We start from the raw sequence: 26,279 nt of genomic DNA on the forward strand, positions 1-26,279 counted from the left end.
ATGAACTTTAGATCTTATAGTTTTAGCCTTTAGAGAGAAGCAATCTGCTTCCTTATGTACCCTGCATCTTCGCAAAAAACACACATACCATGGAATCATGTAAAGTAGAGTGAAAATAATTCCTTGACCTTTAAGGATGCCTAGTATGATCTATTGATGATCGCGGGGAAGGCGGGACAATTACTATGCCGTACTACTACCAGTGACTTTGTTCCTTCATTCAAAACATCGATATCTACTATGATATTGTTCCCAACTCACATTTGGATTTTCGGACTTTTGTCTTTCATAACATTAACAGTTGCTCCAAATGCGACCAACCCTAGTATTTCTCCAAATTCAATAAACCTTTTAGATGCCTTTCGAGCTCATTATGCACAATTTGAAGCAATTGTTCGTCAAGTTCATGCTGAAGCAACAGATCCCTTTCTGCTGCAGCTCCTTGGAGAAGACTTGAATCAATTTTCTCAACTCGCACATGAGGTAGTAAAAGCTCAATTTCTTTCTGTTCATCTCTAATGCAATATCGTCACAAGCATGTAGCAATATTTGAACACGAAGAAGCTCAAATTCTACAAAATAGTCTCCAGGTCATGATCTTAGATATTCGAGCATTGTATGAACAGCGCGTAGAATCATCACACCTGGGAAGACCAGAGGTTGTATACACTGAACACACTGGATGCCCGGGACGCCCTCGAACAGTGATTCATCCAGATTTCCTTCGCTTTGCCTATCGACATCGTACTACATCGGGTCTCAGTCACTTTCTTGATGTCCCTCGCTCAACCCTCCGGCGACGTCTTTTAGAATCTGGCATTGCTTCCCCAGGCACTAATCCATTTCCTGCCAATGGATATTCTATGGGAGACAGTAATGAAGTTCGTTCAAGTGATCAAGATGAGCTACTCAATGCCGAAGTCCCACAGCCAGCTCACCTACCAGATGATGTACAGGTAGAAGCAGCTGCGATACCGTCATCATCTTCAACTGGATATATCACCAATATTTCAGATGAGCAACTGGACTCTTTGTTGGGACGTTTATGCATTCATTTCCACCGAGCAGGCATTAGAATACTCGATGGAATGCTTCGTCGCCTAAATATTGCAATTTCATACGAGCGCATTCGCCATTCGCTCATATGTATTGATCCTGTTCATCGGGTGTTTGACCGTATTCGAATTCGCCGTCGAGGATATTCTGTTCCAGGACCAAACTCCTTGTGGCACCATGATGGTCATCATCGTAAGTTTTTGTCTCATTCTCCTGATATTCAAGGAGACCAGTCATTGATGTAACTTAGGCCTTATCCGTTGGGGTATCATCATTCATGGTTTCATTGACGGATATTCACAACTCATAACGGGGCTACGAGCAAGTAATAATAATCGGGGTCAGACTGTTTTATCACTCTTCTTATCAGCAGCAGAGAAGTATCGGCTTCCTTCGCGTGTTCGTGGTGATCATGGGGTTGAGAACATATGGGTAGCTGCATTTATGGAGCATGCCCGCGGAGAAGGGCGCGGCTCGTATCTTTGGGGAAGGTATGCATCTATATTCAACGTTAAACAAAAAATGCTAAGATCCTTGTTTCCTCAGATCTGTTCACAACGTTCGCATAGAACGTTTATGGGTTGATGTTAGCCACTATTGCAGCCAAACCTGGCATGACCTATTTACTCTTCTGGAGATGCATCATGGACTTCAGGTTTCGAATTTGAACCACATATGGTTACTTCAACATCTTTTTCTCCCTATGATCAACGAACAACTTTCATTCTGGGCCGAATCCTGGAATAATCACCGGGTTTCGCAGCGTCTTGGTCCAGCGCGCAGCCCAGAGGACATGTTTGTATTTGATTCGCTTGTCAATGGTGTCCGTGGTGATGAAATTGGCCAATTCACAATGACCGATGAAGAGCTGGAAGTATTTGGAGTAGACTGGGAGGGCTTGCAGGATGAGACATTATTACGAACACTCCGGACAAATTATGCTCATGAAGGGTCAGGCTCCTGGCTTGGCCGTAGAGGACCTCCTTCAGATCTCAATGAAGTGCCTGTAAATCCACCATCGGCCCTTCTTACTCCCGAACAAATCATCTCACTTAATTGGCAACTTCAACACCACGTTCGCCTACCCCGCGAACAGGAAGTAGTACAGCTTTGGATTGATGCCCTTGCGATTGTAAAGACCATGTATCCAGATGATTTATAGTATACGTCAACTCTTGTAATTGTTTGAATTCAAGGCTTAACAATGAATGATATCTACATATATTCTAGCTGCTATGTAGCTCATGTGTATTACAGACGTTGGAACAAGAGTTTTCCCGCTCTTCAGCAAAGCATCAGCAGTTCAGAGGCTATCGGTCAGTCCAGGCATGTTATGGGTAAGCAATTTAGAGGGCATCGGCCACTGATTAGGAAGCAGTTGGTCAATTATCAGAACCCTTGCCCAGACTGCCTCGAAGGTAGGAGTTTGGTTTTTTGAGGGCGGAGTGCCAGCTTGTGAAGGCAAATCACAACCAGTACACCGATGAAGCCATCTAAAATACTGAGAACGACCTAAATTTAAACATACAGTACTGGATGTTGCAAGACCGAAACACATGTAGCAAATTAGCAGCGCGGATACTATCAATTTCAGCAGATCAATGATAGAGACCTTTATTATTTAAGTGGACAGAATTGAAAGGCACAGAATTGAAAGGCACAGACATTGACGGAATTCCAGGCACGGAGCTGAGGAAATGGCCGGAGACGCATAATATTGCACAAAAACTGGTTTTATACCTATTACCCCTCATTACCTTCGGACCAGTGAACACCCGAAGTCCGGGTGGCGTAAACTGTGGGGGTTGATTGTGGCGTTACCACAAGAGGTGAGGGAGATTCAGATCGGGTACACGATTCTCACGACCCCCCCCCCCCCCCCCCCAATGAATAGAGAGTCCAGGCAGGGTCTATTTGTAGAACTGTCTCATACGCCCTTCAAGCTCACATATACCTTCCAGACTGTACCTAAGTAGCTGGATATCATCAATAAGTGACACAAACACAGGTATTCGAAGATTTCGAACAAGTTTTATGGCCTCTCGAACCGTCATAGGATGCCGTGCAGCTCGGCTTGGGCTTGGTCAGGGCCTTTCGCGTGGCAACATAAGTACCCCCGATCTGAATCTCCCTCACCTCTTGCGTTACCAGATAATTCTTTGTCTCAAGCTTAAGCAACCGACTTTTGCCGTTGTGACAGTTCTAAGGCGCCCACAAAGATGTCTGTGCTGAGCTGTTCTGACTTCCGAACTTCTTGTATGATGATTACAAGAGGTACAAGACTAGAATCATCGAGTTCCTGGGATAGGAAGGGGAAAAGGATAGGGAAGTGAAGCAGAGAATACTTATTAATTTTAGTCACTGTGGAATGTACGGCGCAGTTTAATCCATCGATACTTGAATCTTTCATAGAGGTGCGTATGGCAACCTTTCGATGTCCTAAAGCGGCTCTACGAGGCGTTTATCAACGAATGTGCCTTCTCGTGGAATAAGTTCAAGACAGCTAGTAGGCTATGCGAGCCTCGAGGTGAACAACAGGGTCAAGAGATCAAGTACTTACCATCTTTCACTTCCAGTTACAGTCATTATGCGAAACAAACCTCGCAGCCGATCTGCCCCACCATTTTCGACTCACGATTTTGGAGTGGGCTGGGAGCTCAGAGAAGATGGCATAGAAATTGAAGATCTGCATATGGATTCCGCTGATCTGGCAGAATTTTCAACTATCGACATCTTTAGAGATTATCACCCTAGGTCAATGTATTGGGTCGACAACGACAAGGTGCTTAAGCTGTTTTCCTACTTGATCGATGTTTCTGTCATAGTTGCGAATATGGACCTAGCACGCACCAGAATTCCTGTTCCCCGGGTACTACGCTATGGACAATCGGGAAACTGCTCGTATATCTTGATGGAGAGGATTCCATATCCCAATCTTGCGGCCGAAATGCGACGATTAGGGATAAAGTCTATGCCATGGGGGTTGACGCACGCGATGGACTATATAGTCCGTGAACTTGCCGACGTAGGCTTAAGCCACAATGACCTGGTGCCAAGGAATGTGCTGGTGGACAATAACGGAATGATAGTCTCAGTCATTGACTGGGATCATCGTACTCAACATCACCGAGGTGGTGAGTATGCCAGAAAGATCAGAGGGCTCTCTTATTTCAAGGACGCGGGAGAGAAGGACTGGTATCATATCTTTCTGCGATACGCACCAGACCGTACAGGAGAGGAAATTATGATCGGTTGCAGCAAATGGCATTCTAAGCTGGGATTACAGTGGCCGCTGGTGAAATCCAAAGCTTCTCAGCTCGCTTCATCTCCCAGCTCAGATCCTCGAAACCAGTCGTTTTCGGTATGTTCCACAACATTCTGTTCCTCCAAGTTTGACCAACAAATTTTTGGACAGCGACAAAAGATTCACCCAATTACCATCGAACCAGTGGGTGCGACGTTTTATTCTAATTCTACGCACATTAGAAATTCAGCTTTCCAAAATATTGTGGCATGAATTGTGGCGTCGAGGTATGAGTGCTCGTGCAATATATGTATATAGTTCGTATGTCAATCCAATCTTCCACGTCAATACATTTGTCTCGCTCTCACAAACAAATTTCACAAAGTGCACTTCGAAGTGACGAATCGAATCGAGTCGGGTTGGGTACAGTCGAAAGGTCTATTTTCCTTCAACACGGGCATTCGAGACGCCCCTGAGCCATTTAAGGTGTGTTGTTATAACTGGAAAGGAACTTGAGGTAAGCGATACATACGTGATTACAGAAATGGGAGGGGATATGAAAGGGAGAACGGAAAGAAACAGCCAACAAGTTTGTAAGACACCCTAGGTAAATAATAAAGACTGATCGAAAAAGAGAGGAAACAGGAACAAGCGAGAAAGACAGAAAAAGAGTCAAATCCTTCGCTCATCCCCAGTCCTTAGTTCCGCGTACAACCTCCTTCTGTTAAGCCGTGTCCGGTGACTTAAGGTCGGGATAACTTTCCTCTACCTTATCCAGTATCGTACTACGAACAATGTCAGCAAAGTCTTTGTCTTCGGCTTTTGCAGTGATGAATATGATATTGTGTGTAATTAATGAAACATCATCGTTGCTCCCTTGAACAGCATGAGAGACAAAATACCCGCCAGAGGCAGGAGAGGAGATGAAAACTTCAGCTTGATTCGTGTTCTCGTCCTCGATCCCGTCAGTTGATTCTGATCGTCCAAATACATGACATTCATCCTCCACACTTTCTCCTTCTACATCAGAAACTCCATGTTCCAATTGGCCGTTTCCATTCTGCGAAACATCTTCATCTTCATGTCCACCTTCATGATCTTCATATTCCTGACTGCCTTTATCATCTTTGCTTTTGTCCTCCAAGTCCTCTTCGATTTCAGCGCCATCCACGTGGTACCCTTTTCATCTTGACCATTCTAAGAGGGACGTGCGGTACAAGACCCTGGGCTGCTCCAAGGAATCAGCACGGATAAGTTGTTATGTGATTATCGGGCAAAATACATATTTGGCACCGACGTACCATCTAGTCCTTCATCATCAAGACTGTTGAACAGGTTGGACAGTAGCAGCGGCAGGGTAATCGAGCACCCGAGGGAAGGCTGGGACGGAATCGTTGGTAACGGCGAAAGGTAAAGAGCCGTTTCCCATGATCCGTGCTGCGAGCGTCTAGTCGTAGGCTATACTGTTCAATACATATCTTACTCTTACAAAGACATGTGCGTGGCTGCTCTGGACCTACGAAGGGAAGGGAAGGGGGAGCGAAAGGACACCAAAGAAGATCTATCGAGGTTTTGTTGCTACTAGTAAGTAATTGGTGACCTCTGAACTAAACTTCAATGTCCGTTTGATGCTAATCAGGAGACGAACTTGAAGTCCAGCAGAGTCCAGCCAAGGTGTCGCGTTCCACGAAGGCTTGTAGAAGGCGAATTGCTCTCTCGCTCCAGGCCCGTGACCAGGATGAATCTCACATTGTACCCTTGTCAATGGCGCGTTATGTATGTTTGCTCTTGTGACAGTAATCATTAATCACTTTCTTATATTATTCAGATTCTTACTGACTTCTACTACTGTCATCATCATGCGGAACAAACCTCGCAGTCGATCTGCCCCGCCTTTCTCTGCTTGCACCATCGGACTAGACTGGGAGCTCAGAGAAGATGGCTTTGAAATTGAACATCTGCAAATGGATCCCGCCGATTTAGCAGAGTTTTCAATTGTCGAAATTTTCATTGATTATCATCCTAGGTCAATGTACTGGGTAGACGAAGACAAGGTACTCAAGCTGTTTTCCTACTTGGTAGACGTCTCCGTCATAGTCGCGAGCATGGACCTAGCACGCACCAGGCTTCCGGTTCCCCGTGTGTTACGCTATGGACGATCGGGCAACTGCTCGTATATCTTGATGGAGAGAATACCGCATAACAATCTTGCACTGGACATGTTTCAACTGGGAATCAAATCTATGCCATGGCAATTGACGCGAACGATCGACTACATAGTTCGTGAACTAGCCTACCTAGGCCTGACTCACAATGACCTGGTGCCAAGAAACGTCCTCGTTGATAACAATGGAAACATATCCTCAATCATTGACTGGGATCCTTGCACGCCCCGTCACACAGGTGGCGAATATGCCAGAAAGATCCGAAACATTAGAAATAATGCGATGGATGTCGGAGAGGAGGCCTGGTATCATATCTTTCTGCGATATGCATACGACCGTACTGGGGAGGAAATTTCGTTTCGACTCCTATAATAGATCCTCGCAACCAGTCGTTCTCGGTGCGTCAGCTATCATGAGCTCTCTACGCTTCCTCTACGTGAAGTCGGACTGAATCATTTTCCTCGAACTTTCAGCGGCAGAAGATTTTCCCCATTACCTGGGGACGAGTGGACGCGGTAATCAACTCTATACATGATGCAGCCTCCGAAAGCCCCAGTGGCGTAAACTGTGGCGTTGATTGTGGCGTTAAGAAGTGTTGAGAGAGGCCAGATATAGCAGATAATTCGTTGTTGACCGAAGCAGATTCAAGCGTAGTACTATAGTGGGAAGGGGATAGTGAAGTGATGCAGAGCATGCTTATTGATTTTAGTCACCGCGCAACTTAATACCGCGACATCGATACTTGAATCTTGTCCGTAGAGGTGCGTATAGTAACCTATAGTAACCTTTCAATGTCCTGCAGTGGTCCTACCGTCTACGAGACATCCATCAATGAATTCAAGACAGCTGGTAAGCTATGCGAGGCTCGAGCCTCGAGGTGAACAACAGGGTTGAGGGATCACGTACTTGCCATCTTTGACTTGCTTACAGTCATTATGCGAAACAAACCTCGCAGCCGATCTGCCCCACCATTTTCGACTCCCGATTTTGGAGTAGGCTGGGAGCTCAGAGAAGACGGATACGAACTTGAAGATCTGCAGATGGATTCCGCTGATCTAGCAGAATTTTCAACTATCGAAATCTTCATAGATTATCATCCTAGGTCAATGTATTGGGTCGACAACGACAAGGTGCTCAAGTTGTTTTCTTACTTGATCGATGTTTCTGTCATAGTTGCGAACATGAACCTAGCACGCACCAGAATTCCCGTTCCCCGGGTACTACGCTATGGACAATCGGGAAACTGCTCGTATATCTTGATGGAGAGGATCCCATATCCCAACCTCGAGGTCGAAATGCAACGATTAGGGATAAAGTCTATGCCATGGGGGTTGACGCGCGCGCATAGTCCGTGAGCTTGCCAACCTAGGCTTAAGCCACAATGACCTAGTGCCAAGGAACGTACTCGTGGATAACAACGGAATGATAGTCTCCATCATTGACTGGGATCCTTCTACTCAACATCACCGAGGTGGCGAATATGCCAGAAAGATCAGAGAGCTCTCATATTTCAAGGACATTGCAGAGGAGGACTGGTATCATATCTTTCTGCGATACGCGCCAGACCGTACAGGAGAGGAAATTATGATTGGTTGCAGCAAATGGCACTCTAAGCTGGGACTACAGTGGCCGTTAGTGAAACGCAAAGCTTCTCAGCTCGTTTCCTCTCCTGGTTTAGATCCTCGAAACCAGTCGTTTTCGGTAAGTTCCACAACATCGCGTTCCTCCAAGTTTGACCAACAAACCTTTGGACAGCGACAGAAGATTCATCCAATTACCGTCGAACCAGTGGATGCGACATTTCATCCCACGCACATTAGAGATTCAGCTTTCCCAAACATCAGTACAGTGTGAAGTGTGGCGTAAATTGTAAGAGCCTCTCGACCAATTTTGGTATGAGCGTACAACTTGTGAACCTTTATAGCAAACTGATTCCACGACAGGAAAAGTATTGACAAAATCGAGGCGGGTTACATCCATTTTATCCTTCAACTACTTCAACTAAGCAGTGCTCATGATGAATTGAAAATTGTATAGCTCTGACGATAGAACGGCGGCTGTTCCTTGAAACCGAAAGTTTGAGGATTGAGAGAGCGAAAAAGCAAGTAAAAACTTGCCGTGTCATTGAAAAGTGCAATCGACTCTATACTGTCCTGTATCAATGCAGTGTTCTGCTCGTTCATCTTGCGAATGATGACGGTTCAATGTCAGCAAAAACCGGACTGTTTATCTATGTACGAACCTGATTCAAATGATTTAACTGGTAAGTTTGATTTGTTCTTCGTAGTCTTGAGATCTTTGTTTTCCTGCATGTAAATGTAGAGACATATCGTGTAGCTAAGATACGCCAGCGATGTTTAAACAACTATGCACCAGAGGCAGAAGAGGGGACGCAGAATTCAGGCACTTGACTCGTGTCTTCGTCTGACATACCGCCCGTTGGTTCTGGACGCCAAATTCCATCCCATTCGTCCTCAGATTCTTCCTTCGAGTTTGCATAGGAAATTCCATGTTGATTCTTCGTTCCCGCCCTCAGATCTTCATCTTCATCTTCAACTTCTAGTGCGTCTTCGTCGTCTTTGCTTTGTCCTCTGTCCTCTTCGGCTTTATCCACGCGATACCGCAGTTTATTCTGACCATTCCATCGTTAGTGTGGTACTAGACAAGCTCCCGAAATTAGAAGCCTCACTACAAACGGTCGCTTCAAGGAATGCGAAGTCGAAAAGATCTGTGTAAATGATGAGGCTAAGAATTTTGACGAAGATCACTTAGCAGCGACGTACCATCCAGCCCGTCATGAAACCGTTTGGCCTTTTTGTCGTTCGAAATATCGAGTTTGAGTTTTTCTTTTCCTGCTGCGTGCGTATAGTGGGTGGGATCAATATGTTGGTGCAGCTTTTGTTTCGTGAACTTGTCTTGTCCCCGGTGGCATTCGAAACACGTTTAATTCTTATTTCCAACCCCCGTATTCTTCTCGATGCCACCATTGGCGAGCGATATCCAAACTGCTAAGGCATCAATGTCCCAGAAAAAGCCCACTATCACGTTTACGCCAACAGATCTCGAGTCGTTGATCTAGAGAAGTGACTTCAAGTATGTTACAAATCTATCATTGCGGAGAAGAATACAAATCCAGCCACTGATATGTGAAAGATTATCGAGGACTGTCGAAATGACTTCCTGCACATCCACAGACATCCAAACCTTCGATTGGTGCTGTAGCTTTCGGTGGAACAACCATGGATCTGGTCCAACCTATCAAGAGAGAAGAGTCGATTAAAGATTTGAATAATATAAGGTGAACTTCTTGATGAACCATCCAAGGCGACGAAGGGCGACGGGTCTTCTGCAACTTGAACTGGAAACAGTCTGGGAAGGTGATATTGGATTGATAATTGATTTAGAGCTTGCACATACATTTTGAAATGACATCTTCCACGGTTGGGGACGAGACGCTGAAATTCGCTTCTGAGATAGGCAGGACCCCGGATAATCACAGTGAAGGTCGTTCCCAAAATTGACGAATTTCGGCTGAAATGTCCGAACCAAAATCAAGAATTTCTGTCAAAAAATGTCCGAAAGTCGACCAGCCGCCGGCGCTTAAGCAAATTAGCGCTCGCCTAAATGATCTTCGGGGAGGCTTCAAAAAATTTCCAAAAGTCCCACGGACTCCCACCTGCAGATATAACTCCCCAAGCTGGAAAAAATGTCCGAACCCCTGTGAGCAACCTACCGCCGTCAGAGGCCTTGAAATGTCCGAAAATCGAACAGAATTTTCGAAAAATTTCTCAAAATTTGTCCGAACTCCCGAACGACTGTATCCCCAATTATCCGGGGTCCTAGATAGGCCCGGACATCATTGTAGAGTCTGAAGCGGATAAACAAAAGCTCGTGATTCAAGCCTCGTGGAGAGCTGAGTTTCACCAGGGGCATATTGGTGGCTTGTTTCTTCCCCAGCAGTCTATTTGCGAACGATGTTACGATACACCTGCTACGATGTAGAGGAAGAACAAAGAACCATCGGTACGTGGACGTGACAAGACCTTCCTATTGATTTGTCATCGTGCGAAGCCTGCAACCTCCTCATGATCATGAAGAGAGTCACTACTAATGGGGCGATTTTTCTTCTTTCAGTCTGTGAATTTTAGCTATCTTAAAGCAGCTTCGTCCATTTTCTTCAGCGGCGGCCTCGTGCCAAAGACATCCTTCAATCATGATGACGGCCCCTCATTTTGAAGTTCAAACTGAATCCTGATACTCCCGAGATCACCTGGAGGTTCGGTTGTGGGTCCCGGTATGTTACCCCAGGTTTACTCTTGGTCATACACTTGCCTGTTGCAGCTCTCTGACCCCTCTTGCATGGGCAGCAACGAATTAACTGTGCTGTACGTCCTTGAGGCCCATATACATCCATTCCGTAGTAGCTCAATGAAGAACTGCTTCCTCTCCCACCGATGAGTCACTCTACACAGTGCCACACTACATAGTGCCACAATTCGTTGTTTTTGATGTACCTTGAATCATTCTATCTAACACGCTTTCTACAACAGGATATCTTGACTCCTCTATTCCGCAAATGGTATGCAACGTTCTTCTTTCTTCTATAAAAACCTAGCTAGAAGAATAACTTCATCGAACTGGGAAAACCCAACTGCGTTTCCAGGTCTCTCTCTCTCTTCTTTCTGCTTTCGCTGTCTTTTCACATCGGTGAGCCTATCTGTCCAACTGTTGATCAATGGCTTGATTCTTTGCTCTTGTAGTATATCATGTCTGGACAACACAATTCCAACGCATCTCCTGGTCATAACCTCAACAGATCTCTCACTCATACCCCAAACACACCTCCTGGAGTTAACCATAGGCAGCACCAGATTCATTCACGAAGCAATACAGGCTATGGCTATCCCGCTCCTGTTAGTGGCGGTAATACGCAAGGTGTCCCTCAACAGACTGGAAATACTGTGGGTCAGTCGAACATAGTCTTCTCACTTACGATGTATCCCGATGGTTTTATCTACTAGCCTTTCCTTATATTCCTGCTGCTCAGGGTGTGGGTGCAGGTCCTACTCGAGGCGAACCGGGCCGTGTCATAAACCATGCTCCTATGGGATACCAAAGTTAGTCAAATTGTAACATTCACTATACCCGTTTCCTTGAATGAAAATGAATTTTAGATTTACACAGTGCACTGGGACAACCTCACAGGATGGGCCTTACCAATTACCACAGTGATCTCATAAAGCTTCAAAGTCGTTATGTGTCCCCTAGTGCACCTTTGCCATCTTCTGTTCATACTCAGAATGAGGCCCCACTACGTCCTTACGACTATAGCCCTCCTGCGCCAGAACATTTTGGTATGTATCCGACACCACAGCGACAGAAAACCGCTGAAGCGCAGATGGATGGATTGCAAAGACGTGGAAAGGCCGGCAACATGTCTGACATTGGGGATAATGGTCATCAATTCACTAAATTCAAGAAATATTCCAACAAGAATGTCTATGACTCTGTCCTCAAAAGACATCACTCGGGTTCATGTCCTCGTACCGGTGTAGCGGGTTCTTCTTCTATCAGGCGAAACATAGTTCCAACAGCTTTTGGATTTGAAAAGTGCCAACTATGCGGCCAACCTTTTGGGACCAGTGACACTGGGAATCATGAGCGTAACTGTCTTGGGCACATCACAACGAAGGGAAAGGGAAAGGGGACGAGGGAGGATGCTGGAAAAGATTAAAGCTAAACTTCTGCAAGTCTTGCAAGTCTTAGTCTCATACTGGACTTGAACCTTAGTAAACGTGTATGTACTTCATTTGAAATGACACCTTTTCACAACGAACTTAGAGCATTGTGGTGGCCCATGAGGCCTTGAGGTTAGGGTGGATTCAGCTGAAACACTTCGCCTAGTTAACTTCAATGTCCGATTCCCCGATGTGGAGATACGAGTTCGTAAGAACTTGTAAGTTGAGGTTTTGTTGATACACATGGACACTTTCCTTACCTTTATTCTAACTAGACTTCTTCTACTACCACCATCATCATGCGAAACAAACCTCGCAGCCGTTCTGCCCCGCCGTTCTCTGCTCACGATTTCGGACTAGGCTGGGAGCTCAGAGAAGATGGCATAGAAACTGAAGATCTATGTATGGATCCCGCCGATCTAGCAGAATTTTCAACTGTTAAAATCTTCAGAGATTACCATTCTAGGTCAATGTATTGGGTCAACTCGGACAAGGTCCTCAAGCTGTTCTCCTACTTGATAGATGTTTCTATCATAGTTGAAAACATGGATTTAGCCCGCACCAGGCTTCTGGTTCCCCATGTGCTGCGCTATGGACGATCGGGCAACTGCTCGTATATTTTGATGGAGAGGATATCGCATACCAATCTTGCAGTCGACATGTTACAATGGGGAATCCTGTTAAGATCATGTACACCGAGTAACCGTGCCAAAGCTACAAGGTGCCTAAGTGCGGAAGACGAGTGGGACAGTAGTGAAGTTATTAACAACACCGCCGTTACGCCGTTAGTCCCCGGAGAGCGAGAGTAGAGAGAGAGGAGCTAAGTAGCAGCCAGGTCGGAGCGGCGGTATCGCCGATGACGAGGAGCGGACCAGAGGACGTTAAAGTCCTAAGGTTCAAGGAGGACGTACTTCAAGGCGTTGAGCCAGAAGACTTAAAGAAGAGCTAAGTTGAGAAGGGAGATCTAAGTTGATCTAAGTTGATAATTAAACTGAGGAACTACAGTAGCGTACAGGCAGTATTTATATCTACGGAACGGCGCATCGGTGCGGAGCGCTAGACTAACTACTAGGAGCTATACGAGTAGTACCTGCAGGGTAGAGTAAAAGACAATAAGGAGAGACTAGGACGAAAGAGTAAAGACAATAATAAGAGACTAGAACGAAAGGATAAGTGTAGCGAGAAAGAACAATAGGAAGAGATTACAATAAGAATGGATCTTCGGAATCCCGAGCGGCTGAATGGAGGCCCGCGGCATGGACTTGACAGTATCCCCCTCTTAGGCTTGAGCCCTCGAAAGCCATTAATACCGGAAGTTGGTTAGTCACCAAAGAAAATTTTTAAAGGCCGTCAGGATCGGGAATTTGGTCCATCAGTCAGCAGGAAAATTTTCAAAAGCCGTTAGTACCGGGAAATGGCGTTCGGTTCACCGTACACCAAGTACAATTCGAAAGAAAATTTTCGCTGGTTCGTGCGCAGTTTTGCCGTATAAAAGGCCCAGGGTTTTGCCGCTAAGGCCCTAACTTTTCCTCGAGTTTTTCTAAGTCCAACATGTCGGCAACCCGCACTACTACCACCACTACCAACCAACCCACTGCTAGCACCTCGTCCCGCCCCGCCAATCCCCCGAGTCCCGGCGCTCCCATCGACGAGGACGAAGACGAGATTATCAGGGAGGCCCTGGCGAGGGTCGAAAGAGTCAAGGCGCGGAAAGCAGCAGAGGCTGCGAAGAAGAAGGCAGCGGAGGAGGCGGCTGCAAGGAAGGCGGCAGAGGAGGCGGAGAGGAAAAAACGAGCGGCGGCGCAGGCGGCGGTGGCGAGACGCCAAGCTGCCCAAGATGCTCGGGATAGGGCCAATCGGGCGCAGGAGCAGGAGGACGGGGTCGTCGAGCGGAGGAGGAAATTGGCGGCGGCTGCCACTGCCAGGAGTCAAGGAGGAACTTCTACTGGGGAGACCTCCGCATCGCCGAGGAGGCCGGTAGTGGAGATTCCAAGGACGAAGAGCAAGGGAAAAGCCAAAGCCCAGGTGAGTCTTTGTTGTTCCTTATCGTGGAGTATTCTACTAACGTAGTTTTCTCCAGCCCGTTGGTGAAGACCCCGATGATGGCGATGATGGCGATGAGGACGACGACGATGAAGAAGACCGAGAACCTTGCGAAAGGTGCAAGGCGAAGAAAATCCCTTGCCTGAAGCAGGCTGGCAAGCGGAGTAGCGTCATCTGTAAGCCCTGCCACGATTCTAAAGTACGATGTTCGTACTCGGGTCGTCCATACACCGTCAAGAGGGAGGGAGGCGCAAGTCCGAGCGGCGAACGGCTGGCCGTTCTCGAAAGTCAGATGGCGCAGGTTCTCGCCGACAATCGGGCTCTGCGAGAAGCCAACTCAAAGTCCCACCAGTACCTCCGCCAGCTACTGAGGAGGCAGGAGGATGATCATGCCCGACTGATCTCACTGGACACTAGGGTGACGATGATGGGCATGGGAGAAGGACCGGCGACGGCGGGGCCGTCAAGGAGAACTACCGAGCGGCGGCGACCGCTGAAGCGACGGAGGGTCGTAGAGGAGAGTGAGGAGGAAGGCGAAGAAGAGGAAGATAGAGAAGTGGAGGAGAAGGAGACGGAGAAGGATGGAGAAGGAGAGGAGGAGGTAATTGAGGAGGAGACGGCGCCGACCGAGGCGCAATCGGTGAAGGGGAAGGGAAAGGAGGTGGTAGTAGTAGAGTAGCGGATATCGGACTTCGGCCTTCGGCCATCTTGTTGTAATCTTCTTGTAACCCTGCCCCCCCTCGTATAGTTTTTGTTTCTTTTTGGTTTTTTGGACTTTGTATATACAAAAATGTCAACTCGATTTTTGAAATCGGAAAACGAATGGGCCGCGAAGCGGCGTAAGAAATAAATTAGTTTAGTATAATTATTGTAAGTGTAAACAGTAACTGAAAGGGGATGTAAGCAATTAAGAGAAAAAGATAAACACTCAATTTGCTATCATCGTGTTTATCCTCTAAACGCACGAAGAAGACTTCGGCGGAGCGCGGCGAAAAAGGGAAATGGAATAAAATGATTTTTGGTGATCAAGGTCCAGGTTTGTGAGGGTATCGGGCGTGGAACGCCGGTACAAGTTCGTCAGCATGTAATTCATCAGCAGCAACCCAAGAGAACTCATCATCAGTACCTTCGTAACCGGCCCACCGAATGTAATAACGTAGAGGACAACGTTTGTACCTTCTGTCCAGCTTGGAGTCGAGGATTTCGGCAACGTTGTACTCCTCTTCACCATCAACTTCAATTGGAGGTGGAGGAGATTGAGTACGATTCGGGAAAGGGTTCGGCGTAACCGGCTCCAGCTGTGAGACGTGGAAAACCGGATGAATTCGGCGAAGGTAGTCTGGGAGCTTGAGCTCGTAAGACAAAGTACCAGGTCGACTGATGACCTTGAAAGGACCAAGATATTTTTCTGAGAATTTTTCAGTAGGGCGAGTAGAACGAATGTGCTTAGCAAGAACAAAAACTTCGGAGCCGATCGGGAACTCTGGGTGCGAGATTCTTTTCCTGTCAGCTTGTTCCTTGTAACGAGATTGGGCTAAAAGGATTTCCTCTCGAAGGAAAACGTGGAGTTCATCGAGATTGACGACGAAGTCTCTGGCTAGGTCAGACTTCATATCGACCTCGGGCCGAACGGTGATGTTTGGGTGGTATCCTTTGTTAGCGAAGAATGGAGTAATACCAGTGGAAGCATTGGGAGCGTTGTTATAGGCGAACTCGGCGATCGGGAGTAGAGGAGACCAGTCATCCTGTTGGTAGGAGCAATAGATCCTGATGTACTGCTCGAGAGTCTGGTTGACACGCTCAGTTTGCCCATCGGCTTCCGGATGGTATCCAGAGGTATAGTGAAGTTCCATGGAGAGCGCTTTACCGAGAGCCCGGAAGAACGCCGAAACAAATTCGGAACCACGATCGGAAGTAACATGATTAGGAACACCATGCTTAGAGAAGACGTGAATAACAAAAAGCTCAGCTAGTTGTTCGGAAGTAATGGTGTCGTGAGTTGGAATAAATATAGCTTGTTTGGACGATCGATCCACAACGACGAGGATAGCTGTATAGCCATTCGACATTGGTAGTTGCTCAATGAAGTCCATGGAGATGGAATCCCATGGTCGGACCGGAACCGGCAGAGGTTTCAACAAGCCGTAAGGCCGGTGACGGCGGGGCTTATTGCGACCACAGATAGTGCAAGAGGTAACGTAGTCACGAACAAAGTCTCTGACCTTGGGCCAGGTGTATTGACGACGTACAGCTTCGAGAGTGCGGTTCTGGCCGAAATGGCCGGAGAGTGGATGATCATGGAAATAGCGAAGGACTTGAAGACGAAGATCGCCGTGATTAGGAACATAAATACGGTCGTCAAGGCGTAGTAGCTTGTCACTACCTAAGCTCCAACGTTCATTGGAAGGATCTTTAGCAAGTTCCAAACCAGCAACGGAGCTCGGATCGGCGGGAAGGGCGAGAATGATAGCTTGGTGTAGGGCTTCGATATCCATGATAATCGAGGCTCGTAAGGCTGGGCCTTCCAGGAAGGTAGCTCGAAGAGACGCAGTGAGTTGTTCGTTAGTAAAGATAGGACGAAAGTTATGAGGGTTCACTTGGGCGTAGCCGATATCCCCCTCTTTAGGGTAGACGTCCCAGCGTCTAGTTATCGAATCGGGTTTCTCGCCGAGTTTCCCCGGTCGGAAGCGAATGACCATATTAAATTGATGTAAAAATTCTGACCATCGGACCTGTCGGCGTGTGAGAACCTTGGTAGTAGAGAAATACTCAAGATTCTTGTGATCGGTGACGACGTCCACCGGATCACCCGAACCTTCCAGATAATGACGCCAAGCTTTAAAGGCCTCGAAGATGGCCAGTAGCTCTTTGTCGTGTGTATCGTAGTTGAGTTCCGCCGCATGAAGCGTTCTGGAAAGGAAGGCTAGAGGATGAATTTCACCGTCAGCATATTGGATGGAAAGAATAGCCGCAATGGCGTAATCGGAAGCGTCGGTCTCCACGATAAGTGGGCGATTCGGCTCCCAATGGGCCAGTATCGGCGCAGAAGTAAAAGCGATTTTGAGGTTTTCGAAGGCCTCTTGACAGCTGCTGTCCCAGATCCAGGGAGCGCCTTTTCGGGTAAGCCGAGTCATCGGCACAACGATATCGCTATAATTATAAATAAAACGACGATAGAAATTTGCAAAACCCAAGAAGGACTGAATGTCCTTAACCTTCCTCGGGACCGGCCACTCTAGAACTGTTTGAACTTTCTCCTTGGACATAGTCAATCCGTCGGGAGAAAGAATATAACCCAAATACTCAACAGTATCCATATTGAATTCGCACTTCTCGGGATTGGCGTAAAGCCGATGATGGCGTAACCGCCGAAGAACTTCCTTGACGTGTTCTTGGTGTTCTTCTGGCGTATCAGAGTAGATTAGAATATCGTCCAAATAGACGATGACACAAACATCGAGCATGTCAGAGAAGATGTCATTAACAAACCGCTGGAAAGCCGCAGGAGCGTTCGTAAGGCCGAACGGCATAACCTTCCATTCATACGAGCCGTAGCGGGTCCGAAAGGTGGTCTTCCATTCGTCACCTTCAGCGATTCTGACGAGATGATAAGCGTGAGCGAGATCCAATTTGGTGTATATTTTAGCTCTTTTCGGAGCGTCGAGGAGATCTGATATGAGTGGGAGTGGGTAACGATCCTTTTTGGTGATACGATTGAGTCCACGGAAATCGACGCAAAGGCGAAGTTTGCCGTCTTTCTTCGGGACAAAAAGGACCGGAGCACCGTGAGGAGAGGATGATGGGGTGATGGCACCAGTAGCCAGCTGTTTGTCAATAAAGTCTTTAAGGGCGACTAGCTCCTTTTCAGACAAAGGATAAATACGGCCGAGAGGCAGCGAAGCGCCTTCTTCCAAGTCAATCTTCAGGTCGTAAGGTCTATGTTCAGGAAGTGAATCTGCAGCAATCTCGTCGAAGACGTCTGCAAACTCCGCGTACTCTTCTGGGATAGAAGGATGGAGTGGAGGGACAGTAGGAGTGGTGGAAGAGCGGTCGGCGGCGCGGGCCGCGACCTCTGAGTGGATAGCACGAAGTAGAATGGGTTCCATACCAGCGTCCTTGCAAGCCCTGTTAAAGACTGCAGCACTGACGAGTGCAATGTCGACCTCGGGAGTTTCCAGTTGAGCAGCGAATTGAGAGACCGTAGGGTAAGAATAGATGGGTTCAAAGGGGAATTTGGACAAAAGGGGCTTGGCCCGTAAAGTCCGAGAGCGGGAGCGAGAGCGAGAGCGAGGTGAGTCCCCAGGAGGGGTCTCCAGAATTGTCGGTGAAACCGACGGCGAAGGTTCCGGTAGCGGAACAGCGACCTTTGCAACAACAGTGTTGATAGCAGAAGGCACAGACGTCTGTGGAGAATCAAAATGTGAAGTGTTACGGAACGTAATGTTTCGAGATGCCCAGTCAATCAACGGATTGTAGCGGGATAAGAAACTGTAACCTAATACTGCTTTACAGGATGAATCTAAATGTGTAACATAAAAGGGTAATAGAAGCAGCTCGCCGGAAGGGAACCGAACGGCGATATTCGCCATATCGGTAATGGGTTTAGAAGATAATGAACCATCAAAAAGACGAAGATTAACAGGAGAGATTTTGGTCGTAGGAATGGAATTTTGAGAAACATAACGAGTATCGATGAAAGAGTCAGTAGAACCAGAATCAACAAGAGTAGGAAATTTGAGAAGAGCAGAGATGGGTTCGGCCGGCGCGGCCGAATCGGACAAAGGAAATTCAGTAGTCAAAGATATTACAAGAGATCGTTCAATAGAGGAAAGAGCGGACGCGTTGAGATATAACTCCCCAGGTGAGGTACGAACCTGATCAACGCAGCTCCCGTTTCGTACCGGGGAACAAGAGCTGCGGACTAGTTTTCCGATTCCTCTTCAACAACCTCAACGGTTGCTTCGGGGGTTTCTTCAACCTCGGCAGCACGGCCCTTCGATTCTCGGGCCTTTCGCTTATTGCAGTCAGCAATCTGATGCTTACCACCGCAGAAGAGACAAAGGTTGTTCTTCATCCTTCTTTCCTTCTCGGAGGGAAGGACTTTCCCATCTGCACCAAGATGGTTGAACGCGGGGCGCTGACCGCCGGATTGGCCGGAATTCGAAGAATTCTGGGGCTTACCATTGTTGTTAGGCTTACCACCAGAGAAGGGTTTGGGCTTCGGCGTGAACGGCGCCGAAGAGCCAGAAGGCTGAGAGTTGTTTTGCTGGTTAGTAGAACCAGTCTTAAAGTCCGAGGAACCCTTCTTCGGGTTCCGAGCAACAAAAGGCTTACCAGCCTCACGCTTTCTAGTTTCCTCGCGTTTCCAATAACGATTGTCAATACGAAGAACTTCTTGACGGTAATCGGCGAGCGTCGCCGGCTCGGGCAAACGCGCCATTTCGTCCTTAATGCGTTCAGCTAAGCCTCGTCCATAAGCCCATTTCAGGGCAGCAGAATCCCAGTTGGTACTAGCAGCCAGGGTGTTGAACCGGATGTTGTATTTCCGGATGTTCTCGGTTTCCTTCATCTTCAGATTACCGAGAGAATCTTCGGCCTCGCCTTGGGCGTCGTAAACGCCGAAATTGTCCTGAAGCTCCTTTACAAGGGCTTTGAAGGAGGACGTCCAGGCCGGCAGCGAGTCGAGATCCGGGTCGAGGATATCAGGGACAAACCATTCTTTGGCTGACCCACTGAGATAGGAAAGGGTGTAGTTCACCTTCCTTTGGTCGGTGAAGTACTTTGGACGGTCATTAAAGACCAGGGCGAGATTGACGAAGAACGTCTTGAGTTTTCGGGGATCCGAACCGTCGAATACCTCTGGCTCCTTGACCTTGCTCTTGGATTCAGAGCTGTCAGAGGGACGGCCGAGAGCGGCGAGAACGGTACCAAGGGTCTCAATGGAACCCTTGAACCCCGAGAGGAGTTCCAACATAGCTCGTTGCTCGTTGGGGATGTCAGGAGGTATGGGAGAACGAGGTCCACCAGGTCCACCAGGACCGCCGGGACCGCCGGGACCACCAGGACCACCAGGTCCACTGGGGTCACCAGGCTCACCACGCGGTAAACCGCCAGAATCGTCATCCAGATCGTCATGATTGTTGTCGGCGCCCGGATCGTCGGGGTCGACAGGAGGGTCTTGATCATCGTGATCACCGGTGTCCAAATCGAAATGAGGAGGTGGGTCACGAGGAGATTCAGAAGTAGCTCGACGTTGGGGTTGTTTACCCGTACGGCGGGCTATGGCTTGGAGAATTGGGGAATCAATTCGAGTAGTAGACCGGCCCCGAGCCGGGGCGACCACGGGGGGTTGTCCACGGCGAGGGGTCAAGACTTGGACAGGTTGTCCGTCACCAGTGTACAAGGTGCTGTATTCGAATTGTTGTTCCTCTTCCATAGCTTCAGGAAGAGTCGACGTAGTTGGGACTGTAGCTGGACCGAAACCGCGATTACGGCGACGTGGTTGACCGATAGCAGAGATAGAGTCGGAGAATGGGGCAAATGATTGAGCTGTAGTGAAGAAAGTGTTTTCTTCGGAGTTAGCTCTAGATTGAGCTCGAGTTTTCGGAGGCATAAAAATGATATGTCAGTACGACGTTAACGGATTGAGTTTAATTATACTGTTAAGATCATGTACACCGAGTAACCGTGCCAAAGCTACAAGGTGCCTAAGTGCGGAAGACGAGTGGGACAGTAGTGAAGTTATTAACAACACCGCCGTTACGCCGTTAGTCCCCGGAGAGCGAGAGTAGAGAGAGAGGAGCTAAGTAGCAGCCAGGTCGGAGCGGCGGTATCGCCGATGACGAGGAGCGGACCAGAGGACGTTAAAGTCCTAAGGTTCAAGGAGGACGTACTTCAAGGCGTTGAGCCAGAAGACTTAAAGAAGAGCTAAGTTGAGAAGGGAGATCTAAGTTGATCTAAGTTGATAATTAAACTGAGGAACTACAGTAGCGTACAGGCAGTATTTATATCTACGGAACGGCGCATCGGTGCGGAGCGCTAGACTAACTACTAGGAGCTATACGAGTAGTACCTGCAGGGTAGAGTAAAAGACAATAAGGAGAGACTAGGACGAAAGAGTAAAGACAATAATAAGAGACTAGAACGAAAGGATAAGTGTAGCGAGAAAGAACAATAGGAAGAGATTACAATAAGAATGGATCTTCGGAATCCCGAGCGGCTGAATGGAGGCCCGCGGCATGGACTTGACAAATCCAATCTATGCCGTGGCAATTGGCGCGCACGATGGACTACATAGTCCGTGAACTAGCCGACCTTGGCTTAACTCACAATGACCTGGTACCAAGGAACGTCCTCGTCGATAGCAATGGAAACATATCTTCAATAATTGACTGGGATTCTTGCACACCTCATCACACAGGTGGCGAATATACCAGAAAGACCCGACGTAACAGCCCTGATGCGATGGAGGTTGGAGAAAAGGACTGGTACCATATCTTTCTGCGATATGCGTACGACCGTACAGGGGAGGAAATTATGATTGGTTGCAGCAGAATGCATGCGCAACTGTTTCTACAATGGCCGCTAGTGAAATCCAAAGCTTCTCAGCTCGTTTCGACTCCCATAAAAGACCCTCGCAATCAGTCATTCTCGGTGAGTCACTTACTACCAACTTGAAGTCAGACTGAATCATTTTTTATCTGGACTTTCAGCGACAGAAAATTTGTCCCATTACTCCGGAACCAGTGTATGCGACGTTCGATTCTATGCGCATAAGTGATGCAGCTGCTACGAAACATAACGTTGAAATACTATAGTATAATATCTAGCTGGGGGTTCCTTAAGCTGTGAGGGAAAGGGGACCCGGAAAGGGTACCATGCTTATTGACCTTACATAGTATCGCGCGCTCATACATTGAGACTTGTGCAGTAACCTGTGTCACTGTCAATGGCATGAACGTTTGAACATCAGTAAACTAAGCAAAACGCAGCTAAGTATGTATAGCAGGCTATAGCTGGGCGCTGAGCGCTGATTTACTTACACGAGGTGGACAGATTAAATATCTCGTGCTTGACATTTTTCACTTATTATAATTACAGTCCGAATCTGGTCCGAATCATGCAAAGCAAACCTCGCAGCCGTTCTGCCCCACCGTTTTCGACTCACGATTTCGGAATAGGTTGGGAGCTCAGAGAAGACAGATATGAACTTGAAGATCTGCATATGGATCCGCACGATCTAGCAGAATTTTCGTCTGTCGAAATCTTCAGGGATCTTCATCCTAGGGCCATGTACTGGGTCGACGAGGACAAGGTCCTCAAGCTGTTCTCTTACTTGATAGATGTTTCTGTCATAGTTGCAAACATGGACTTAGCCCGCACTAGGCTTCCGGTTCCCCGTGTACTGCGCTACGGACGATCGGGCAATTGCTCGTATATCTTGATGGAGAGAATCCCGCATTCCACCCTTGCAATCGAGATGGATCAGTTGGGGATGAACTTCATGCCATGGCAATTGACGCAAACGATGGATCACATAGTTCGTGAACTTGCCGACCTAGGCCTTACTCACAATGACCTGGTGCCAAGGAACGTCCTCGTTGACAAAAATGGGATGATATCATCAATCATTGACTGGGATCCTTGCACACCCCATCACAGAGGTGGTGAATACGCCAGAAAGATCAGGAATTTTGACCTCCATTGGAGGTATGGAGAGAAAGAGTGGTATCACATTTTTCTTCGATATTCGTTCGACCGTACAGGGGAAGAAATTTACATTGGCTGTAGTAAACGGCACCCCAAATTATATCTGCAATGGCCATTAGTAAAATCTAAAGCTTCTCAGCTTATGAATCCTCCCGTCACAGATCGCCGTAATCAGTCATTTTCGGTAAGGTCAACAATATCGCCCTCCATCCAAACATGACTGACAAACCTGTGGACAGCGACAGAATATTCGCCCAATTACCATGGAACCAGTGAACGATGCATTCGAATCTGTGCACGTCAGAGATTCAGCTTCTCCGAATCTCATTCACGACCTGGCATCTCGACGGGTATAGGATGCAATAACTACATTCTTATGTATGTCAATCCAATGTTATACTTCGATGCATATAAGACAAACGAGTTTCTTTCCAATGGGACTTACAAATAAACTGGGAAAGTGTTGCAGAATCGAGTGTGACATGTTGCGTTCAACCTCGTCTCTTTTCTCCTTGAATACGAAGGAGCATTCTGTCACGAAGCGGCAGAGGCGGAGTGACTAACGGAGCGGGAAAGCGGAGCGACTAAGCAGAACGGTGAGGCGGAGCAACTGGACAAGGCAACAAGGCGGAGCGACTAAGCAGAACGGCGGCAGGCTGGTCCCAGATAATGACAGAGATATATTGAGTATCGTAGTCATAGGTAATAATAAGTAAGCACATACCTGGTCCCAGATAATGACAGAGAGGTCAAGATAAGGGACCAGGCTGTGGAGGGTTGGCTATATATACATAATCCGGTCTGCGAGAAACAACGATGTAATACTGTACAGTTTAGGAACAAGGAAGGTGGCGGAAGCCAATAGAAGGAGAAGATGGGTCAGGTGGATCAGTAATCGATGGATCAGTAATCGATGGGGGTTTGACAGTGATGGGATGATGTATCGTACAAGTAAAGGCGTCGAGACGGTGAGAAAAGGAAAATGATAGGGGCTGCGTACTTTATGACACATTCAACACGTATTTCTCGGGCACCATCAAATCATTCGTGGTATTGTAGTCTAGAGACCTGAGGTCAGCCATGTGTATGTGAGGAAAAGGAATAGGAAGGAGGGAATGGAGAAACGAGCAACAAGAAATGGAAATCAAAGGTAATAAGGAAAGAGACATTGAGAACAGGGATCCGAAAAACGAAGACAGCTCACCAAATTCCTTCCACTCATACCAGTATATTTGCGTGAGGTTTTTCAGCCTGCTTCGGGGCTGCTTCCACTTTGTGAACATCCCGGGCGTACATGGGATCAAATCGGCGCTAGAAAATAGGGTACGAGTGAAAGGTGTTTGCGTATACACCAGTACATAGACTGATATCGTGATATGACAAGACGTACCTTGAACCCTGGAAATGATCCAAATCAATGACATTCACTTTTTCGTTTGTTCTAGTCTCCCCTATGAGCCAGATGTGCGGAGTGACAGGACCCCTGATTATACACTATGATCCCAGACAGTGGTTCGGACAAGACACCCCCCCAAATTTGGTCTGTAGCCATAGGAAAATTCGGACAAAAGACCGCCATGGGCGGCAGCCAGAATGAAAAATTCGGACAAGACGCCCTAAAATTTACCATAAATTGGACAAGAAAATTCAATGAACAAAATATACAACCAGTTGCACTCTGCCAGCGTCGGAAAATTTGGGCGCTTATACCATGGCTGGAGGGAAATTCGGACAAAAGTCCGTCCCAAAATTCTACTTTTGGTTCGGACAAAATCCCTCAGGATCAGGCAAAAATTTCATATGGGATCATAGGGTATAATCAGGGGTCCTGGAGTGACACTGTCTGATTCCACGATAAGGATCATGATATCATACGCGCAGGAACAGGCAGGAACGCATCGGGTCCGCTAGGCTGAAGAATGGATGAGATACGCGTCGCAGCATTCTTGTGTATGCCGCCGCGGTGGGGTTAGTTCAAGATACTAGATTGGGCGAAGATGAGCATGGATAGTCCTGGTCACTGGTAGTAGCACTGGCTAAGCAATCAAAACTCTTTTTGCCAAGATGTGATATTTGTTATATCGAGCTGCTGGATGAGGCCTTGAGGAACAAACCAGCCAAACGGACTATTAGTTCGTGGTCGTGGTCAATCAACCTTTGTGGGTTATTAGCGGCAGGAGCGCTGAGAATTATCTCCACTGCAAACAAGTGGATTTTCGATCATATTATTATAAGTGTGATTATGAGCCGCGAAATGATGAGCGGTGAGAGCATGTAGCTGAGCGCTGTGAATGAGATGGCTGTGCAATGCGATAAGCGCCCCAAACGGGATCGGACGCCCAACGGTCGATATCGAGTACTGAGTCACTGTACTGAGCATGAATGCTATAGAGTTTGAGTCCTCGAAATTGGGCTCGAAGGAGCAGTGGGCGTTTTCTGGTATCTCAACCAAATTGATACTGACCTAGATCCATTTAGCTGGGACTCAGTCTACGCTAGAGAACTAGCTTCGTTTCGAGAAATTGGCGATGAAGGCGAGATCTGGTTCATCGTCACATTTTCTTTAGTTTCAACCGTTTAACGCCAAAATTACAGGTTTGGGGAAGAAAGCATGTATAAGATGGTTCAGTGGACCGCTGAACACGTCCCATACTCCGACAATCCAACGATTCTTGAAATAGGTAGCGGGAACGGCACACTGCTCTTCACCCTTCACGAGGAAGAACATTACTCTCCCAAACGACTTTGTGGTATTGATTACAGCTCAGATGCTGTTGAACTGGCAAAAAGTATAGCCCTGCAACGGGGCGCGCAGGAGATTATTTTCGACACCTGTGATTTCTTGATGCAAGATCCCCCTTCCATCTCACAGGAGCATCAAAGTTCTCGGCGGATAGACTCCTGGGATCTCCTCTTAGATAAGGGAACGTACGATGCAATCGCACTAGGAGAGAAGGATGAGCTAGGTAGACCACCCGTCTTTCAGTACCCTTCTCGAGTAGGGAGATTGTTGAAACCTGGCGGATTTTTTCTGATTACTTGTAAGACCGGTCTTCTTCGACTCTATTGCTATGAAGTACTATCTAGTCTGTCTTTGCAGCATGTAATTTTACTGAGGAAGAGCTCAAGACCAATTTCGCAACGCAAGACAGCGGTCTCGTTTATCAGTGTGTTCAACTTGTTTTCGGTCTGCAAGGAGTGTTTCCATCGAGCTCATATTAATGCCAGTTCAAGCATCAAGTATCCCACATTCACGTTCGGCGGGCAAAACGGCGCAAAGTACTCCAGTGTGGCATTCCAAAAGATAACTCGGTAACAAAACGT

General features: G+C 47.4%; 10 protein-coding genes across 10 annotated transcripts; 8 read left to right on the top strand and 2 right to left on the bottom strand.

Annotated features, from left to right (window-relative positions):
- Positions 1–240: 240 nt before the first annotated feature.
- On the top strand, positions 241–2,218 carry C8R40DRAFT_1040501 (uncharacterized protein; the record flags this gene model as incomplete). The annotated part of the gene is made up of 4 exons (XM_046223922.1): positions 241–483; positions 537–582; positions 706–1,252; positions 1,603–2,218. The coding sequence occupies 4 exons, from the start codon at positions 241–243 to the stop codon at positions 2,216–2,218; spliced, it is 1,452 nt and encodes a 483-aa protein (XP_046088269.1).
- A 1,425-nt stretch (positions 2,219–3,643) lies between these two features.
- Positions 3,644–4,573, top strand: C8R40DRAFT_1168512 (uncharacterized protein; the record flags this gene model as incomplete). The annotated part of the gene is made up of 2 exons (XM_046231194.1): positions 3,644–4,417; positions 4,472–4,573. The coding sequence occupies 2 exons, from the start codon at positions 3,644–3,646 to the stop codon at positions 4,571–4,573; spliced, it is 876 nt and encodes a 291-aa protein (XP_046088270.1).
- Positions 4,574–5,024: 451 nt separating this feature from the next.
- C8R40DRAFT_1168513 (uncharacterized protein) lies at positions 5,025–5,797 on the bottom strand (the record flags this gene model as incomplete). The annotated part of the gene is made up of 3 exons (XM_046231195.1): positions 5,025–5,479; positions 5,602–5,747; positions 5,790–5,797. 3 exons carry the CDS (start codon positions 5,795–5,797, stop codon positions 5,025–5,027), a joined length of 609 nt encoding a protein of 202 aa, XP_046088271.1.
- Positions 5,798–5,819: 22 nt separating this feature from the next.
- On the top strand, positions 5,820–7,116 carry C8R40DRAFT_61673 (kinase-like domain-containing protein). Its single transcript, XM_046235650.1, has 4 exons — positions 5,820–5,884; positions 5,955–6,076; positions 6,180–6,863; positions 6,939–7,116. The coding sequence occupies exons 2-3, from the start codon at positions 6,039–6,041 to the stop codon at positions 6,835–6,837; spliced, it is 696 nt and encodes a 231-aa protein (XP_046088272.1). The 5' UTR covers positions 5,820–5,884; positions 5,955–6,038; the 3' UTR covers positions 6,838–6,863; positions 6,939–7,116.
- A 140-nt stretch (positions 7,117–7,256) lies between these two features.
- On the top strand, positions 7,257–8,319 carry C8R40DRAFT_1168515 (uncharacterized protein; the record flags this gene model as incomplete). The annotated part of the gene is made up of 4 exons (XM_046231196.1): positions 7,257–7,314; positions 7,396–7,816; positions 7,863–8,166; positions 8,221–8,319. The coding sequence occupies 4 exons, from the start codon at positions 7,257–7,259 to the stop codon at positions 8,317–8,319; spliced, it is 882 nt and encodes a 293-aa protein (XP_046088273.1).
- Positions 8,320–8,721: 402 nt separating this feature from the next.
- Positions 8,722–9,706, bottom strand: C8R40DRAFT_1168516 (uncharacterized protein; the record flags this gene model as incomplete). Its single annotated transcript, XM_046231197.1, has 6 exons — positions 8,722–8,771; positions 8,839–9,097; positions 9,162–9,193; positions 9,249–9,360; positions 9,427–9,540; positions 9,662–9,706. The coding sequence occupies 6 exons, from the start codon at positions 9,704–9,706 to the stop codon at positions 8,722–8,724; spliced, it is 612 nt and encodes a 203-aa protein (XP_046088274.1).
- Positions 9,707–11,231: 1,525 nt separating this feature from the next.
- C8R40DRAFT_1067929 (uncharacterized protein) lies at positions 11,232–12,199 on the top strand (the record flags this gene model as incomplete). The annotated part of the gene is made up of 3 exons (XM_046225954.1): positions 11,232–11,430; positions 11,487–11,582; positions 11,640–12,199. The coding sequence occupies 3 exons, from the start codon at positions 11,232–11,234 to the stop codon at positions 12,197–12,199; spliced, it is 855 nt and encodes a 284-aa protein (XP_046088275.1).
- A 179-nt stretch (positions 12,200–12,378) lies between these two features.
- C8R40DRAFT_1168518 (uncharacterized protein) lies at positions 12,379–13,012 on the top strand (the record flags this gene model as incomplete). Its single annotated transcript, XM_046231198.1, has 2 exons — positions 12,379–12,411; positions 12,479–13,012. 2 exons carry the CDS (start codon positions 12,379–12,381, stop codon positions 13,010–13,012), a joined length of 567 nt encoding a protein of 188 aa, XP_046088276.1.
- An 8,518-nt stretch (positions 13,013–21,530) lies between these two features.
- C8R40DRAFT_1168521 (uncharacterized protein) lies at positions 21,531–22,063 on the top strand (the record flags this gene model as incomplete). Its single annotated transcript, XM_046231199.1, has 2 exons — positions 21,531–21,899; positions 21,959–22,063. The coding sequence occupies 2 exons, from the start codon at positions 21,531–21,533 to the stop codon at positions 22,061–22,063; spliced, it is 474 nt and encodes a 157-aa protein (XP_046088277.1).
- A 3,270-nt stretch (positions 22,064–25,333) lies between these two features.
- Positions 25,334–26,271, top strand: C8R40DRAFT_1040991 (uncharacterized protein; the record flags this gene model as incomplete). Its single annotated transcript, XM_046223964.1, is given in 6 exon segments — positions 25,334–25,380; positions 25,434–25,506; positions 25,523–25,530; positions 25,551–25,996; positions 26,056–26,122; positions 26,184–26,271. The coding sequence occupies 6 exon segments, from the start codon at positions 25,334–25,336 to the stop codon at positions 26,269–26,271; spliced, it is 729 nt and encodes a 242-aa protein (XP_046088278.1).
- Between the last annotated feature and the right edge of the window lie 8 nt (positions 26,272–26,279).

This window comes from Lentinula edodes, assembly GCF_021015755.1.
Source record: "Lentinula edodes strain Le(Bin) 0899 ss11 chromosome Unknown C8R40scaffold_10, whole genome shotgun sequence".
In the NCBI taxonomy this organism is placed as follows: domain Eukaryota; kingdom Fungi; phylum Basidiomycota; class Agaricomycetes; order Agaricales; family Omphalotaceae; genus Lentinula; species Lentinula edodes.